We start from the raw sequence: 18,748 nt of genomic DNA, 5'->3' as shown, positions 1-18,748 counted from the left end.
TTTGAGGAAAAAATAGATGGGACAGAGTATTTTTAACGTGAAAAACACGAGTATTTTTGAGCGGTGCCAAACCAAAATTCACTATCTTTGTAGGTAATTTTTGTACATGGACGAGTTGGATCTCTCTTTCTCTTCCCCTCATTGTTAGAGAAAGATGATGTCAAGCGGATAAAGTTAAGTAGTGAACATAGCTTCTTGTATCGTTCCCCAACATAACTTCCCCATAGACGACGCCAATGTTGGTTTTATGACTACCAGGGTAGTTAGCCGGTGGGCCAACATTACCAACTGGATAATGAAATATAAATACTTGGAGAGAAAATAAATGGGACAAAATATTTTTAACGTGAAAATCGAAATGTGAAAGCTATGGGTCTTTTGGACTTTGCCAAGCCAAAAATTACTATCTTTGTAGGTAGTTTTTGTACATGGAGGAGTTGGATCTCTCTTTCTCTTCCCCTTATTGTTAGAAATTATTAGAAGTCTCTCCCCCATAATGTGATTGAACCCCTTACAATGTGACCCATATGGGGTATTTATCCATAGAGAATTGACTAAAGAAAAGAAAGAAAAAAAGTCTACAAATTTAACTTTAGACAACCATCGATAATTGAATTTTGGATTCCTTAAGCATGGGATAGATTCCCTTTCTTTAAACTGAAAATGGAGACGGGAGGTGAAAAATATGGTAATAGATCAGATCTTCTAATTAATATTTCTGGATCCTCGCTTTGGAGCTGGTCGTGGGTCTGACCATGCCACATACTGCTAGTAGTAGTAGTATAGGTGGGCTGACCACCTCCTAATTGCCTAGCAAGGCCAACTGGGTACCTCGGGACGGTTATCCACCAATTATTATTATTATTATTATTATTATTATTATTAAGAAGAGTGAGTTGAAATTGTATGAATATATAAAAGAAATAGTGATTATAAATATGTTAATATGATGGTATAATTCATTTTTAAAAGTATGATACATAAGCGAGTATTAATCGGATTTGTTATGCGGCAACGGAACAATGTGAACCGTTGAATATTAGATATGGCATTTCCGGAGTTGATGGCAGAATAAATATTGTCGGACGACCAACAAACAAATTAAAAAGGAGAAACGCAATTATATATGCCAAAGTTGCAAGTAACACCACCTGCACCTCCACATACTCACCTCACGTGACTGCCCTACTCCTTTGCTTTGCTGCTGCAGCAAAAAAATAAAATAAAACAAAATAAAATAAAATAAAAAAAAAAAAAACAAAAAACAAAAAACAAAAAAACAAAAACAAAAAAACAAAAACAAAAACAAAAACAAAACTTTATGGGCGATATATGCATACTTGTCGTGTGGACTGTGGACTACTTAAATTTTGAATGACTTTATGGATATTCAAAAACATTGTTGACTACCATTATTCGTAAAACATATATTTATTTGGCTGACTGATAAAAGGAAACTTGCAATTACTATTCAAAGATCTGTATTAAATAAAATTTTGTTTTTATGTAATAGTGTATGAATTATACATGAGAGGTAAAACGTATTAAAAAAAAAAATTGTGTGATAGATTCAACTAAAAAAATATTGATAAAAATTAACTTGTGATATTCAGGTACAATAATAATGCTTTACTCAGTATCTCTATTATATCCCTTTTGGATCGGAGTTTTGTAAAACATATTTTATGGGCTGCAGGGAAGTTTTTTACATGCTTGCATGTATGTATATTGTATTAACACCTATTATGCATCTCATTTTGCTAGAAATATTAGAAGGAAATATATAGTATTTGTATACATAATAATAATACACATAAAGCATCAAGCATGTATGTCTTTCTTTCATCATTCTATTTTTTCTTTCTTTCTTTTTTTATTACCGACCTTTTGTAGCTAATAGCGAAATTAGGCTTGAGCCTTATGTGCTATATACATAAAGTTTAAAGAAGTAGAATACAAGTATTAATGAAATATATTGTAGAAATGATATTTTATTAATAAGATTCCTAAGTCTAAATACAATTCTTTATATACAAATGAGAAAAGGGTCAAATAGACCCCTAAACATATCGCTAAAGGTCAATTAACCCCACAAACTTTTGAAAAGGTCAATTGAACACATAAAGACACAATTTTGAGTCGCTTGGCCCCATTAACCGGTAACTCCACAGGTAAGAGCCGGTAAGTGAGTATGTGGTGCCACATAAGCTTTATTCTATGTTTTTTGGATTCTTCACATCAGCATAAATTAATAAAATTAAATTAAATAAAAAAAATTTTAATGGGTCAAATAAACTCATTACCGCATCGTCCCTAAATTCATCGCGATTCGTCCAGCCCTCCAGTCCTAATTCATCGCGATTCGTCCAGTAGCCCTAATTCATCGCGATTCTGTCATTCTCGCCTTAGTCCAGTTGCTCGTCATCGCACCAGCCATTGCTCACCACCTTCGTCTCTCGTCATCGCTCCACCACCTCATCGCACCACCACCACCATTGAAGGTATTTTTCCTTTTTTCTTCTACCACTGGTTTTAGGGTGTAGATTTTTTTCTTTTTCTTTAAGCAGTAGGAATTTCTTCTACCACTGGTTTTTGGGTATATGCTACCGCAAATTGTTTATGAGTATGGAAAAATAAAGCTTTTTATATGTTTAGGGTGAATGAGCAGTAGCTTTCAAAAGCTTAGTTGTTTATCTTTGATTGTATTTGTTTAAGGATTGAGTCCCATTATGTTGTCAATAAAGGAGACAGTTTGGGTATTGTGGTCCTGATGAATGCATTGCAATAAGTGTAGTTGTGGTATTTTATATATTAGGTTATTGAATGGTCCCTATATTGATGTTTACTGCCAGTACAGTTTGGTTTATTGGTCGAGAACATATTTTATTTTGGTTTGGTTGGTGTCTGTGTTTCTTTCTTAGACTTGCACTACTATATTTAGATTCTGCATAAACATTTGAAAATCAATAGCCTAGATTTCATAGTACTATACCTAGTTACTTACTTGTTGACAAAGTATGTTGTTTGTAATCCTGGTAATTTTAGGGGCAAAGTAGAAAAGGCTTTTTGCAGGATTAAAGTATGCTTTTTGTAATCCAGTTAGAATGCTTTTAATACAATTAAACATGTCTATATTTTGTAGAATGTATTCCAGTGTTGAAATCAGAATTCACCATGGTGGAAATTTTGTCAAAGAACCTAGGATGGAGTATATAGGTGGTGAGGTGGAAATAGTGACAATGGACCCTGATTATTTATCATATCCTCACTTGTTGAAATTTATTAAGGAGGAGAGGTATGGTAAAATATTGTCACTGTCATTTAAACTACTACATGAGAGTTTAAAGAGCCTCCAATTGTTGAATAATGATAAAAGTACATTGCACATGAGTTACTTGGGTCAACATTGGGGTGCAATTGACTTGTATGTTGATCATGGGATAGATGAGGCGGAGGTTGTTCCAAATTTAGCATTACCAGAACCTGAGCATGCAGATCATATTCAAGAAGATGACCCAGATGATGAAGAAGCTAGTTTGGAAAGCAATCATGAAGATGGAGATTCTGATTTGGAAAGAAGTCCTCAAGATGGAGCTGATTTCGTTGATGTTGAGTGCCAAAATGCAGAAAATAATAATGAGGACATTGGAAAGGCTAGGGCAGAAGGTGAGACTCAAAATGTGGGTGAGAAGGATGATGTGCAAAGTCAGTATTATGACTCTGATGACCCATTGAGTTATCAATCTGAAAAAGAAGAGGCACAAGCATCATTTGAGCAGACTAGTGCAGCAACAAGTAGATTTAAATACCCTTCCTACAATCCAAATGTTGAGTCAGTTGAGCTTGAAGTTGGTACCCTATATGATGATGCAAAACAGTTTAGAAAGGCAATGATCAATTATGCTGTTTACTCAAAGAGAAATATCCACTTTGTGAGGAATGAGCCACATCGTGTGTCCCTTGCATGTGACCATCCTTGTCCATTTCAAGCTCATGGATCATGGGATGACACTTTTAAGTGTTTTCAACTTAAAACAGTGACTATGGAGCATATGTGCAATCTAAAGTACAGCTTAAGATTAGTAAGTCAATCGTGGATAGAGGAGCGATATGAAGATAAGATAAGAGACAACCCTTCAATTGGACAAACAGAATTGAAAAAACACATCCAATCTGAACTGAAACTGAATGTGGGAATCTGCATGGTAAAGAGGGCAATCAAAGCTGTATTGAAGAGAATTGATGCTGGTTTTCAAGATCAATTTCGTAGAATAAGGGATTATGCTGATGAATGTATCAATTCTAATCCCGGCACCAAAGCTTTTGTAAAAACCAATAAAATAACACCCGAATGCCCTTCTGTTTTTCAGAGATTCTATGTTTGTTTTGCAGCTTTAAAGAAAGGGTTTTTAGAAGGATGTAGAAAAGTAATTGGGTTGGATGGATGTTTTTTGAAGGGAATGTTGAAAGGTGAAATACTGAGTGCAGTTGGTAGAGATGCTAACAACCAAATGTATCCTATAGCCTGGGGGATTGTAGAGATAGAAAACACTGATTCTTGGGGTTGGTTTCTTGGGCAATTGAAGTCAAATTTGGGCATCACTGATACTTCCCCTTGGACTATAATTAGTGACCAACAAAAGGTAAAGACTAAATCAATACAAAACCACTTGTAACACTTTATTTTAGCTTTGGATTATACTTATTTTGTTTGTTATATTTTGTAGGGATTAACACATGTAATTAAAGAGTTGTTTCCTGACGCTGAGCACCGTAACTGTGCAAGACACGTGCACGCCAATTGGAGTAAGTTACATAGAGGCAAAGTGTTAAAAAAACACTTTTGGATGTGTGCAAAGGCTACTAATGAACCTGAATTCGAAGAACAAATGAAATGTTTAGGAAAGATAGACCCTACAGCAAAAGTTGACTTAGAAAGGTGATTTATAATTTGTGTTTTAGATGTGCAAAATCTGACTTTGAAGTGTGCAGAAATCGATTTATAACTTGTGTTTTAGATGTGCAAAATCTGACTTTGAAGTGTGCAGAAACTGATTTATAACTTGTGTTTTAGATATGCAAAATCTGAATTTGAAGTGTGTAGAAACTGATTTATAACTTGTATTTTAGATGTGCAAAATCTGACTTTGAAGTGTGCAGAAACTGATTTATAACTTGTGTTTTAGATGCACAATCTGAATTATAATATGTGTTTTGAAGGTACCCTCCAAGATTTTGGTGCAAGGCTTTCTTTAGAACAACTGTCAAGTGTGATGCTGTGGATAACAATCTCAGTGAGGCTTTTAATAGCACCTTAGTCAAAGCAAGAGTCAAGCCTGTTATCCCTATGTTGGAAGATATAAGAGTAGGGGTGATGCGGAGGATTGCAAAAAAAATTAAATCGGTGGAAAGATGGACTGGAAATTATGGACCATTGATCATGAAGAAGTTGGATACAAATATACATGAAAGTATGGGGTGGAAGGTAAGTTAACTTTCAATTGAGCAGATGAATATGTGCTTAATATAATGCTGAATTTAATTTCTGTTGAATATATGCGCTAGGTTGATTTCAATGGAGATGATGGCTATGAAATTAAGAAAGGGAGACAGCAATTCAAGGTCAAACTTGCAGCTAGAAGTTACTCATGTAGGGCATGGGATCTTTCTGGTATACCATGCCCACATGCAATATGCGCCATCTTTGACATTGGAAGGGAACCTCATGAGTACATTGACTCATGCTATTCAAAAGAGGCATATCTAAGGACCTACGCCCATGCACTTCAACCAATGAATGGAGAGCTATTCTGGCCAAGGACACAAATTGAGGAAATACTTGCTCCAATTCCTAAAAAAATGACGGGAAGACCAAAGAGAAAAAGAACACGTGAGGCAAGTGAAGGTCCATCTCGTCCTAAGAAAAATACATCAACTACCGATAAGACCACCTCTACCTCTGCAAAGAAAAGAGTCTCAAAGAAGGGAAAAGAGATGCATTGTTCTCTTTGTAAGAACTCGGGCCATTATAAACCAAAATGTCCTAATAGGAATGTAAGTACTCCAACTACTGCCATGTTATAGTTGTAATTGTTATTATATTAATTGTTTATACTCTTTTCCTTTGTTGTAGCTTGGTCAATCACAGGAGCAAGTCATTCACCCTAGATCAAACTCAAGCAATCAAGCTTCTCAAGCCTCAATGAACCAATGAACTGATTTTGGTGTTGACAGCTTGTAAGATACATTGAAACTAAAATGTAAATGCAGTGGCAGTTTGGTATTATCTTTTGGCAGCTTGTATTTCTTTTTGGTGTTGACAGCTTGTAAGATACATTGAAACTAAAATGTAAATGCAGTGGCAGTTTGGTGTTATCTTTTGGCAGCTTGTATTTCTTTTTGGTGTTGACAGCTTGTAAGATACATTGAAACTAAAATGTAAATGCAGTGGCAGTTTGGTGTTATCTTTTGGCAGCTTGTATTTCTTTTGGTGTTGACAGCTTGTAAGATACATTAAAACTAAAATGTAAATGCAGTGGCAGTTTGGTGTTATCTTTTGGCAGCTTGTATTTCTTTTTTGTATATGTGTGTGTGGTATATACACATACACACAAACCACAAATTTTATCTCTTTTTTCTGGATTGTATCTATTTTGAAGAACACTTTAAAGTGGTCACTTCTTGTACATTCTTTATTAGATACTCAACTAAAACAAGTTTAAACTACAACATCAATTTGACAACAAAAAAAAATACAAACTTCATTGGAGTAACTAGCAACGTACATCCATATGACAACACAAATAAACCAAATTAATATATTACTAAACTACGGCAAAGGCATCATAGAACCATAAGGATTTAACCTTTGTTGCAAACTTACAAACATAGCTATTCCTACAACAATAATAAAACCAATTATTATGTTTCTTGGTCTTTTTTTTCTTTCAACTTCAGCTTCAAAATCTTTCTTAACATCACTTCGCAATTGTCGGATTTCTTCCAAAATTTCAGACTTCATCTTTTTCAACTCTATTCCAACATTCTTATTCCAATCAGAGTCAACCTCATCATCTTTCCATAGAGCATTTTTCCAGATAAAAAATCCACATCCCCCTTCCTGGACAAATACGATTAAACAAAAAATTCATAACATTTTTAAACCTTAAATGCAATACATATTATACACTTATCAATAACATTTCTAAACGTTAAATGCAATACATGTACCTTCCACCTTTGACACCCAAAAAATTGTTGCCCATTCTCTCGTGATACACATAGTGGTGATTTCAACCCACAACGGCAATACAATGGTGGTTCATACTGTAGATTTGGTCTCGCCTTTGAGGGAGACGAAAATGGTGAACCACTCCAACCTGATGATGTCATCTCCAATGGTGAAATGCGAAGTAGAAACCTAAGCACTGTACTGGGTCAGATGGCGTAGAAGAAAGAAGAAAGAGATTTCGAAGAAAGAAGAAGAGAAGATTTCGAAGAAGAAGTGAAGAAAGATTAAGAGAAGATTTCGACGTGAGATTTAGGGCTGTAGAAGAAAGAAGAAACAGAAGATTTCGACATGGGTTATTTAATTTTATTTTGTTAATTTATGCTGATGTGGAGAATCCAAAAAACATAGAATAAAGCTTATGTGGCGCCACATACTCACTTACCGGCTCTTACCTGTGGAGTTACCGGTTAATGAGGCCAAGCGACTCAAAATTGTGTCTTTATGTGTTCAATTGACCTTTTCAAAAGTTTGTGGGGTTAATTGACCTTTAGCGATATGTTTAGGGGTCTATTTGACCCTTTTCTCTATACAAATTGAGTTTGGAATATGTTAGCTAGGTCAAGGAGTATACTAGAAAGTTAGAAATCAAATCTCTTAGTTAGTTGGAGAAAGCCTCCATTTATAGTGATGAGTCCGTAAATACATGTTGAAATTAATCATGATGATAAGTCTTAACATATATGGCCGCACACAATTAGTGGCTCAACACCGTTTAAGTCAATTATGACACGTATTCGGCATTGATTTGTTGTTTGAAAAAATCATAACAATCTCCCACTCTCGGAGACCAATGAACACCAAATCTGCTAGTTGGCCATCAAGTTATGGTACTCATAGACTTGCATATAACCCTATCAATAGTAACATTAAATGAATCAAGAAATTGATTTAAGCACTAGATGTCACTTTTACAACCTTCATGTATACAAGTAGGAGTTGCTTTGTTGTAGCCCGGATAGACTTAACTCAATGATTCATTAGACAGTATTTGGAAGAAGAGACAAATGTTCGAACCTCGACAATAACAGTGTGAGAATTATGTTCAAAGTGGACAAATCCCTTGTGTGCACCGACATTTGGTGCTTTAATTTGTTGCACTTTTCCACATGCCAAGAACCATGCATCTTGTAATAACATATATCTAACTCGCACATCCTTGACTTTAATTGGTCCAGCTGCTCATCAACTCAATCAATTGAGCTTGAGCCTTCAACCATGCTTCATCATACCCTTTGCCTCGTGATCCTACATTTCCTAATGTCTCACATTTTTTCACTAGACATGAATGCCAGTGAAGTCGCTACACTAATATGCTTGCCCTTTGCTATATATCCCTCATGCACCTCACTTTTCAAACCACCTCTTCTTCATTCAAGTCCACCAAACACAGACCCCTTCACATGGGTCTAATAATTCACAAAACTCTCAATAAATCCATATAAAATAGAGTAAGTTGAGTTTCATAAATCATAATAATTAAGCTACAGGCCGAGTTTGGCTGAATTGGAGGCACATCTTTTTGGCCTGGAGATTTAAGATTGCTTCATTCTCAAAGTCAAAGATCAAACTCTTGACCTTTGATTAAGGATGAATGAGTCTCTTCCACTCAACCACCCCCTCCAGGTTAATGTAAACTACTATGATTCAATGACTTAGTAGACAGGCCAAAGAAGGACTAGTTAAGAGCATTATTATCAGTTGGGAAGAATATGGGGAGAATGTAAGAAAGAGAATGTGGGAGGGGAGAGAAAAAAAGAAAAAAAATGGAAAAGAAAAGAGAAAACTGATTTTTTTAAAAAAATAAAAATTAAATACCAGCGTGCCTGCCACATGGTCGCGTGCACTGCACGCGTTCGGGTAGTGCGCAAACATTTGTTGTTGCTTTTTTTTCTTTCTTTTTTTCTTTTATATTATTTCAATAACTTGCAGGCCAATTATTTTTGTAATAATTCTTCTTAACATCAAGTATTAACTCTGATTGAGAGAATTCATGTGACAATAACTCTAAAATAACCACTATAATGGATGCTCTAAAGCTTGCTTGGTACTAACACCAAAGAATCACTGAATGACCGTTAATGTATGAGATACGTGTATGGCTCTGATTTGAAGCTACTTATTTGAGTACAAAACGAACAAGATCTTTCTAATTGTGACTTCCTGATTTGCAATCTTTGGAAAGTTTTTTTGGAATCTTATAGTGCCACGTACTTTTTCTTTCTTTCTTCCTTTTTTTTTTTAAAAAAAAAAATAATTTTGTTTTACAACTGTCCTCTTGTTTTTTCCTAAACTTTGACTTCTTCTTCTTCTTCTTTTTTTTTTTTTTTTAATACAAAGTTTCACGTACAAAATGAGTTGCAATCCCTAATTAGCCAGCTAGTATACATACTATTATAACTATATATACACCTCCTCCTAAAAAAAAAACCTATATATACACCTCATCAATAACTATATATAGGAAACTTTTATCCCACCTATTATATTGTTACATTCGGCATTATTAGAATTTATGGATATATTTATGTTTGGTGAAAATATTAAGGGGAGAGAATAAAAGATTTTATTAATTTTAATTTAATTAAAGTCAAATTCAAATTCTTAATTTTAGTATATATAAAGAAATATTTTAATAAATTTTACTATAATGATACTATGCCAAAAAAAGTAAAGGCTTTGAAAGAAATCACATCTTTCTCTTCTTATTTTGACCATGGCCGAAATGCCCATGTTAGGAATGAGGCACTGAAATTGGAAGTACCAAAAACTTTCATTGTATATAAATGCATTTCACGTCAATCGACATTGATAACGGACTTATACACTATATGTATATATATATATATATATATATATATATATATATATATATATATATATATATAAAAGGATACAATAATGGAGATATACAATGTAGTAGAATAATGAATTAATATTGTATTGCTAATATAAGAATTCTTAGTACAATCCAAGTAAAATGTAAAAGAGTTTGGAAGACTCTATAGTTGTTGTGAATACTAAGTTTAAGAAATATATAATCGAATTCCTCTAGTGGTTGAAGAAAGTCTCTATTTATGGTGTTGGAGCGGAGTATATGCCAGGTTATCCACTAATGGGTTGGATGTGACAATGCGACATTGATTGTATATACTAGTCATGACACATGTTGATCTTGGAACATCTCCAATAGTTGTAGTTTTTGAGGAATTTTTGCATGACTAAGAAAGAAAGATGTGAGGGAAGTAAAAAAAAAAAAAAAAAAGCACTATTAATGCGCCCGACTGGGTCGTCTGGGCGCTGTGTTGCGCTTCATGCGACCAGGGTGCGAAAACTTGTTTTCTTTGGTGGGTCTCACAATTCTGATAAAAATAAATGCTTTGCAGGGAGATTTTTTTTTCTCTCCTCACTCTCTGGTCCACATAAGTCTTGTTTTCTCAAAAATTACACCAAAAATTTCTATTGGGGATGGCCTTAGAAGTCACGCCCATAAAAACGATAGAAAAAGTGATTGTTTTGTCATTCTCTACTGATCTTAGTGATCGGACTTCCCGACCTCAGTCCAAGTTTGGTGTGCACCCCTATTAAGTCATCAATATGTATGTGTACTGTATTATTCGTGATCATATCAAAACATCAATACTGATAATACAAGATACCATAAATATTTGTATGAATAATATGTGATACAATTATATATATTATATATAATTGTACTTGATATTATTGATATTGTATAAAAATTACATACATGTTTAAAAATGAAAAGCTGAATAAGCATGAAAGGCATTGGAGTTGAGAGAAGTGTAACTTCAGGAGATAGAACACAAGATTTTGGGGGACCCAAGATGAAGATACCAGAATTTGCAAGGAAAATGACCCTTCCAGCAAATTGCTAGTTTTATTATGAAGCAAATTGAAGCTGTCCAAGGAATTATTGGAAAATTCAGAAAATCCATCCTTAGCTTGTTTCTTTATTGTACCTTAAAAGTTGGTCCCTTCCTATGTATGTAACTCCACCACTCCCACTAGCCTAGGGCCAGGGCCAGGGCCTAGCCCATCTCAATTCTCAACCAAAAAAAAAAAAAAAAAAAAAAAGATGATTTCTTTCATTGTCACTCAATATTTTCTATTTCCATTTCCATTTCTGTTCATTGTAACCATAAAACAGAATGATTTTGGAATACTGCGACCCCAGCTACTATACACCAGATATCATAAGCAATAATGAATAGTATTCATTTGCAACTGTAATGAATGTTACAGCTATGAAATCTATTTACAAATAGTTAACATTCTATTTTTGTTCTGCTATGTTAGTTAATGATATATAATAATTTGCCAACTGTAACGGAAAAATTCAATTAGTAACATCTTTTTTGGTGATGAAGAAAACGCTTAGCCACTACTTGAAGTTATGTACGATGTAAACTCCGCCGTCCCTGTATAATTGTCCTATTTGTTTTTCATGAAAAACAAAATACCAAGGGAAGACCATGGAAAATGTTTTCCTCATTTTTGAGAAAAAAGTTTTCCAATGAAAAATGTTTTTCATGAACCAAACAAAGGGAAATCTAGTTTTCTTCAAATTTAAGGAAAACATTTTCCATGATTGCCCTTAGTTTAACACAAAATACATTCAAATTCAAAAAGTTAATTCCAGCAATGGTTCTCCGACTATATTGATTTTCCAAAATTAGTTCCTGACTTTTAATTTGGAAATTTTACGTCCCTTAACTTTCAATTTCTTTCCAATGAGATCCTTTCGTCAAATTACGGTAAATTGGACTTAAATGAAAGCGTAAAGTAGTCATTTTATCTGTCTAATTAATAATTCTTCGTATTTCTCCTTTGTATGCGCGACTTCGGACATCAGATTCACTTAATTGCTTAATCCCTAAATCCACTCAAAGAACAAAATTCCATTGGGGATTAAGCAATTAAGTGAATCTGATGTCTGAAGTCGCGTATACAAAGAAGAAATATACAAGGAAGAAATACGAAGAATTATACATTAGACAAATGAAATGACTACTTTACCCTTTCATTTAAAGTCTACTTTACCGAAATCTGACGTAAAAACCTTAATTAAAAAGAAATTGAAAATCAAATGACGTAAAATATCCAAATTAAAAATTGAAGACTAATTTTAAAAATTCAATATACTAAAAAGACCATTACTGAAATGAACTCAAATTCAAATTATCACAAGAGTAGAATCCTAAAATTTTCACCACCTGGAAAGCTAGCTGATATATTATTATTGATTCTTTTTCTTTTTCTTTCTTCCTTTTATGAATGGAGATTGGAGGGGTGGGTCAAAAAAAAAAAATGTTCCCAAGAAAATGAAAGTGACATTTTGTTTTATCATAAGATTTGGGACAGGTAATGCAGTGAAATGTAGTGCAGGGAGATGAGGTTATCTGATTTCTAGGATGTAAAAGGAATGTAGGCCAAATTTGCAATTAATAATATTGATGGCTTTGGGGTTTGTGTATTGGGAGGGGAGGGTCAAGATGGATGTGGCAAAACTGAGAGCTTCTGCGTGAAGCAGAGATGGCAGCCATCCGCAGGCTTTGCCTCACCAACCACCTCTTCCTCCATTAAAACCACTACTCTTTCTTTACTCCTATTAATATATTTTTCACAATTTATGGTATTAATTTCCGTTTAATCTCCTTCACATATGATGCATTGTATATATTTCACTTTTAATTTATTAACGAGTAATGCACAATTTAGTCTTCCACTGTAGTGATTTTTCTCGATTTAATTAGGTCATCGACTTTGACAATTTTACTCAATTGAGTCCTCAGCTGTTAGAATCAATGACTAGTCACTATAGTCGAATACTAACTTGGGTAAAACTATAGTCAATGACTAAATTGGGTATCAATACAGGTGAAATTACCAAGTTACCTTAACAAATGACTCAATTGCCTAATCATCAAAGTCAAGTACCTAATTGAGCACAGAAGTCTTTGTAATAAATCAAAAAAAATCATTATAGTGGATAACTAAATTGGACTGGATAACTAAATTGGACATTAACTCATATATTAACTATATTAAGACAAACAATCACTATAGTCGAGAACTACAAACTCTAACAGGATGTTTCATTCCAATGAAGGAATAGAGGAGGTGATGAAATAACAATTCTATTGAAGAGGAATAATGTAGGACTTTAATTCTATTAAATAATTTGATTCTCACATAATCGCACAATCTAACTTCTTTTCCCTTTTCTAGACAAAGGGTACAAAAGTACAAATATTCACTTTTATGATCCTTCTAATAAAATTTTTGATGAGAAAAATTAAAAATCATTATCTTAAATATAGTATAATATATATAGATAAGGGCATGAAATATGATTTATAAGTTGGCATTTGCTTTGTCAACGACGTAACCATGCACCATTGCATACTTAGGAATCTTTAATTCCATTTTATTCTTTCGTTTAATACAAAGATTATCGGGCACGTGCCACACAACGACTGCAACGTAACCGCTGGTATGTCTGTAAGCCGTTACTGTAACAGTAATTAGATGATAATGAATTGGATTAACAGATATTATGGACAGTTAAACCATAGATTTAATTACACCACGGAAACGATAAGTACCAACCACAATAAGAACCAAAACTCTCTTCCTCGTCCGTCACCGTTAACGTAACGGAGCTGTTCCTATCTTTGCTACATAGTACTTAACTACTCGCTTCTAATTTAAACACAAAATTAACAAAATCTTAAACACAAACAAAACTGAAACCTCCAAAAAATAAAACCATTTGATTTTGGGCTTTCACAGAGCGACGAGAGGATCCGACCCGAATATGTCTCCAAATTCTTGGAAGTAATTGTCCGCCGGCCAGGCGGGTTGCTCTGACCCGAACTCATGACTTGACCCGATGAAGGTATTATCACTGCAGGCTTCTTCGAAAATGTAGTTGCTAAGACCCATTTCGTCAAATAAGCCGGGTACGGGTACGGGTACGGATAACGGGTCTTCGAATTGGAAGAAGTCGTTTGGAAATAGGGTGTCGAACTGCGAGGAGAATGTGGAGAGGTTTTCCGGTGAGGAGAAGGTGGAGTGGTTTTCCGGCGAGGAGAAGGTGGAGAGGTTTTCCGGTGAGGAAGGGGTGTGGTACATTTTGACGGCTTGGTCTTGGTGCGGAGAGTCCCCATTGGAGGCTGAGGCGAATCGCAAAACGGATTTGGGAGAGAGTTGGTGGTGAGAATCGTCGCCGGAGTTGTTGCCGGAGTCAGCAGGCTCCGGCTTGACATCAGGCGGCGCCGTGGTGGGTACGGAGAAGTTGGTGAGAGCGTCAGGCCCACGCAACCGAATGGCCGCGTGGTCGTAAACCATAGCGGCTTCTTCGGCAGTATCGTAGGTGCCTAACCATAGCCTTACACGTCGCAGAGGATCTCTTATCTCCGCCGCCCATTTGCCCCACGGCCGTTGCCTCACGCCCCGATATTTCCTCGCATTGTTACCCGCCGCCTTCAACCGTGACTCGGCACTCTTCTTCCGCCTCTTCGCCGCCGCCGCCGCCGCCGTTCCCTCCGTCTTCAAAACCCCATCACTATCCCCGTTGCCGTCACCTCTCCCACACGGCAGAATCCTCAGCTCCGTCACATACCTCTTCACTCTCCGCCTCCCCTTCTCTTCATCTTCATCGGAGGAATCCGTGGCATCCCCATCAGTAACCGATATCCGTACAACTCTGGGCCACCCACCACCACCAATCTCCGGCAAATTTCTCCTGCCGGACGGCAATGATCTCACCATGGAAACTTGGTGCCTGTGCTCACTGTACTTGACAGTACTCGACAACATGGCTTGTTTTCTCCTCAGATTCGCATTGGAACGGGAGGGAGGCTTTGTAGAGTGCAAAAAGACTCGAGATTCGGAGAATAAAGAGAAAGATAAGAGTACCCACGAGGCTTGCAGCCAAATCGCTTTAACTTTTGATTATGTTGGAAGAAAGTTTGAGGAAAGCAACACAAAAAGAAGAGATTAAGGGAGACCCAATTCAAGAAGAAGCATAGATTACAGAGAGCGAGGAGCGAAATGAGTAGAGAAACACATATGGTGGGTGAGAAGTCTGAGCAAGAAAGGAGGAAACAGACCCACTTGTGCCGGAAAGAAAAGAAAGTAGGAATTTTTGGCAGAGGAAAAAGCAGAGAGAGAAAAGGGGAGGGAGAATCAGTACGTGTTTAATTTGAGAATCAAAGGAGTGTATGACTTGCTATTTGGAGTAAAAGCAAAGGGGTAGAAAAACTACGATCTTCAAGCTTTTTCCGTTTCGATTTTCTGGAGAAAATCTTTCTCTCGAGAAAGAGAGAATGGCGAAGAGTGAGTATAGGGCTGACTAATTATACTTAAAGAGTGAGTGAGTGAGAGGCGTGATTTAGGGGTCGTTTACTTCGTTTTTCTGTTTTTCCATTTCCAGTTTTTCATTTCTCCATTTCTCCAGTTTTCCTTCTCCATTCTTCCAGTTTTCCATTTCTCCAATTTTCTAATTTTCATTCCACATTCCCCTAATTCTTCATTTCTCTAATTTTTTGATTTTATTAAATACAACCACCTCATATAGCATTTTTACATTTATACAACAAATATAATAATAATAATAATAATAATAATAATAATAATAATAATAATGTGTGCATAAGGATGAGGAAAATGGAAAATGGAAAAAAGATAATAATAATAATAATAAAGATGATGATAATAATAATAATAATAACAATAATAATAATAATAATAATAATAATATGATGATGATGATGATGATGATAATAATAATAATAATAATAATAATAATAATAATAAAAAGATAATAATAATAATAATAATAATAATAATAATAATAATAATAATAATAATAATAATAATAATGATGATGATGATGGCAAAGGCGCAACTGAAGGAAAGGCAAAGACAAAACTAATAATAATAATAATAATAATAATAATAATAATAAAAAAAAGACAATACTAATAATGGCAAAGGCGCTGAAGCAAAGGCAAACTAAAACTAAAACAAAAACAACGAAAAGGCACGCAGCAGGAATCGAACCAGCGACCTCATGGCCAAAGAGCACTGTTCACCCGTGTTTCTCTCCATATCTCCATTTGGAGATATCCAAATTTTCATTCTCCAAAAATATACATGAAGTGGAGAAATGGAGAAGGAATAAGCATTTGGAGGAAGAAATTTAGTAAACAACTTCTCCAATTTTCATTTTTCCACTTCTCAATTTCTCTATTTTTCTGGAAAATTCTCCATTTTTCCAAGTTGGTAAACAACCCCTTAGTTGCTGTTTAGCGTTTAAGATCGTAATTAGTCCTGTTCTATAGGATCCGCATACTCCCAATCAATCAGTCCATGGATGATTATAAAATTTATCATAACTTACGTTATTTAGTATGAAGAAGTACAATATAATGATATAACTAAATAATACTTATTATTATTGCAGGAAAATAATATTTTCATGTGTAAATTTGATAGTATATGAGGTCGTTTTTGTTTAATTTGTAATCCTTCCTTTATATCATTTTTGTCTTACTTATTATTGAGTGATGTCATAGTGATGACTTTGTCCCCTTCTAAGTTATACACTACTACACTGTTTAGTAAAACATGGTTCTAAATTATTGTGTAATATTTAATAATTTTTTATAATATTATATGTCACATTTTAAACAAACCCACATACCTTGTTGCACATGTTCTCTGATCTTATTCTTATTTTATTTTATTTTTTTGAGTAAGAAAGGCAAAGGAGTTGGTCCAAAAGAATCGTTACTTGTGACGGAATTAAATCCGGGTTAACTTAAAATTCTTTCTTCCTTCTAAAAAAACTCATTTGTCATTTAAGCTACCCCATTAGATTATCTATCTTTTGTGTATAATAGTATATATACTGCATAAAAAATATAAATCACAGTAAAAATATTCTTATACAATAGATTTAGTCAAGATAGTGTTAGTAAGAATCAAACTCCCAACCTCTCTTAAGAGACGAGTGCACGGCCGCTCACGCCAACCAAACTGGTTATTCTTGATTTAGTATTTAACTATAAAGGTAATTTTTTTAAATAATTAGTCATCAATTATCCAGGTTTTTTTTTAGTTTTTCAATTCCTTCAATTTTCAATTTTTCATTCTCTATTTTTAAATTTAAAAATATATACAAATTTTTCGTTTTCATTTCTCCAAATAAAGATATTTTTTTTTCATTAATAAACACAATATTAATTTGTAAAACGTTAGCAGAATGTATTCTACATTCTACTACATTTAACATTTTGTTACAGTTTATGATCTCATGCTCATATTATAACCTCACTAGAAAATTTGTTCAAACAAATTAACAGAAAAAGTGTTTAAAGGTGTCCAAATATTGGTCTAGTGGATAAGAAGCTTCTATTTCAGACTTGCTTTTAATAGCATGGTGGGGGTTCAATTCCTTCCACGAGTACGGGGGTTTGGGTAAGAAAAAGAAAAAGGATTAGAAGCCCGGAGGGACTAGTGGTTTGATCGATCACCTTAGAGTCTCGCTCCAGTGACAATTATGGACTTATAAAAAGTCTTGCGTAAGTTGGATACCAAATGTAATTACTTTTACTTAAGTGCCCTTGTGCATTAAGTCAACGATAGGGATTAACTAAGAGGCATGTAATTACTTTTATTTAAGTGCCCTTGTGCATTAAGTCAACGATAGGGATTAACTAAGAGGCTGCTAAGAAAATGTGAGATTTATCTCATCCAATGACTCTTATATAGGGGTTCGATCTAAAGATTACTTATGATTAGTTTGGCATAATGTATTAAAAAATGTTGGACAAAAATTCTAAGGGTTTAAAATTAGTATGACATAAGTTGGAAACCTAATGTATTTAATATATATATATATATATATATATATATATATATATATATATATATATATATATATATATATAGGGTCAGGTTCCTGTGAGGTCAGGTCTTCCCGTGCGGTCAGTGCGGCATACACCATTAGGTATGCATAAATGCATCACACAGTGTTCGTAAATACACTATTATGTGTGGTGTATTTTTTTTTTGTGTGGTGTATTTTTTGGCATTTCATTCTGGTGTATTTTTGAACACTGTATGGTGCATTTATGCATACCTAATGGTGTATGCCGCATTGACCGCACGGGAAGACCTGACCTCACAGGAAACAAAATATATATATATATATATATATATATATATATATATATATATATATATATATATATATATATATATATATAGGGTAGGGTTCCAGTGAGAACATGTGCTTAGGTGAGAACACATCATGTGCATTCATCTAATTTTTTTAATGGTATAGATTAGATTAAGTGTGTGCAAACGCGCATTAAATGTGTGCAAACAAACTTAATCGCGTTTGCACACATTTAATGCGCGTTCGCG

The 18,748-nt window shown here is 34.5% G+C and overlaps 3 protein-coding genes across 4 annotated transcripts; 1 reads left to right on the top strand and 2 right to left on the bottom strand.

Annotated features, from left to right (window-relative positions):
- The first annotated feature begins 3,386 nt into the window (after positions 1 to 3,386).
- On the top strand, positions 3,387 to 5,318 carry LOC109164765. Its single transcript, XM_019313314.1, has 3 exons — positions 3,387 to 4,643; positions 4,728 to 4,806; positions 5,221 to 5,318. Exons 1-3 carry the CDS (start codon positions 3,387 to 3,389, stop codon positions 5,316 to 5,318), a joined length of 1,434 nt encoding a protein of 477 aa, XP_019168859.1.
- A 1,511-nt stretch (positions 5,319 to 6,829) lies between these two features.
- Positions 6,830 to 7,407, bottom strand: LOC109164764. Its single transcript, XM_019313313.1, has 2 exons — positions 7,231 to 7,407; positions 6,830 to 7,120 (listed from the first exon to the last, which is right to left on the bottom strand). Exons 1-2 carry the CDS (start codon positions 7,390 to 7,392, stop codon positions 6,830 to 6,832), a joined length of 453 nt encoding a protein of 150 aa, XP_019168858.1. The 5' UTR covers positions 7,393 to 7,407.
- A 6,464-nt stretch (positions 7,408 to 13,871) lies between these two features.
- LOC109164657 (ethylene-responsive transcription factor CRF2-like) lies at positions 13,872 to 15,151 on the bottom strand. Of its 2 annotated transcripts, XM_019313183.1 has the most exons (2): positions 14,396 to 15,151; positions 13,872 to 14,341 (listed from the first exon to the last, which is right to left on the bottom strand). In XM_019313183.1, exons 1-2 carry the CDS (start codon positions 15,131 to 15,133, stop codon positions 14,099 to 14,101), a joined length of 981 nt encoding a protein of 326 aa, XP_019168728.1. In that variant the 5' UTR covers positions 15,134 to 15,151; the 3' UTR covers positions 13,872 to 14,098. The 2 variants fall into 2 exon arrangements, with proteins under 2 accessions (XP_019168728.1, XP_019168727.1); XM_019313182.1 differs by having other exon boundaries at positions 13,872 to 15,151.
- Positions 15,152 to 18,748: the final 3,597 nt, after the last annotated feature.

The sequence above is a fragment of the Ipomoea nil genome, unplaced genomic scaffold (assembly GCF_001879475.1).
Source record: "Ipomoea nil cultivar Tokyo-kokei standard unplaced genomic scaffold, Asagao_1.1 scaffold3069, whole genome shotgun sequence".
NCBI lineage: Eukaryota > Viridiplantae > Streptophyta > Magnoliopsida > Solanales > Convolvulaceae > Ipomoea > Ipomoea nil.
The sequence above is the reverse complement of the archived record's forward strand: the minus strand, read 5'-3'. Positions and strand labels throughout refer to the sequence as shown.

Coding starts and splice junctions, on each gene's coding strand:
- LOC109164764 (XM_019313313.1), bottom strand. CDS start 7,392: ATGACATCATCAGGTTGGAGTGGTTCACCATTTTCGTCTCCCTCAAAG. Junction 7,121..7,230: donor TTGGGTGTCAAAGGTGGAAG/GTACATGTATTG, acceptor GTATTTGTCCAG/GAAGGGGGATGTGGATTTTT.
- LOC109164657 (XM_019313182.1), bottom strand. CDS start 15,133: ATGTTGTCGAGTACTGTCAAGTACAGTGAGCACAGGCACCAAGTTTCC.
- LOC109164765 (XM_019313314.1), top strand. CDS start 3,387: ATGAGTTACTTGGGTCAACATTGGGGTGCAATTGACTTGTATGTTGAT. Junction 4,644..4,727: donor TAATTAGTGACCAACAAAAG/GTAAAGACTAAA, acceptor TATATTTTGTAG/GGATTAACACATGTAATTAA. Junction 4,807..5,220: donor ACACGTGCACGCCAATTGGA/GTAAGTTACATA, acceptor TGTGTTTTGAAG/GTACCCTCCAAGATTTTGGT.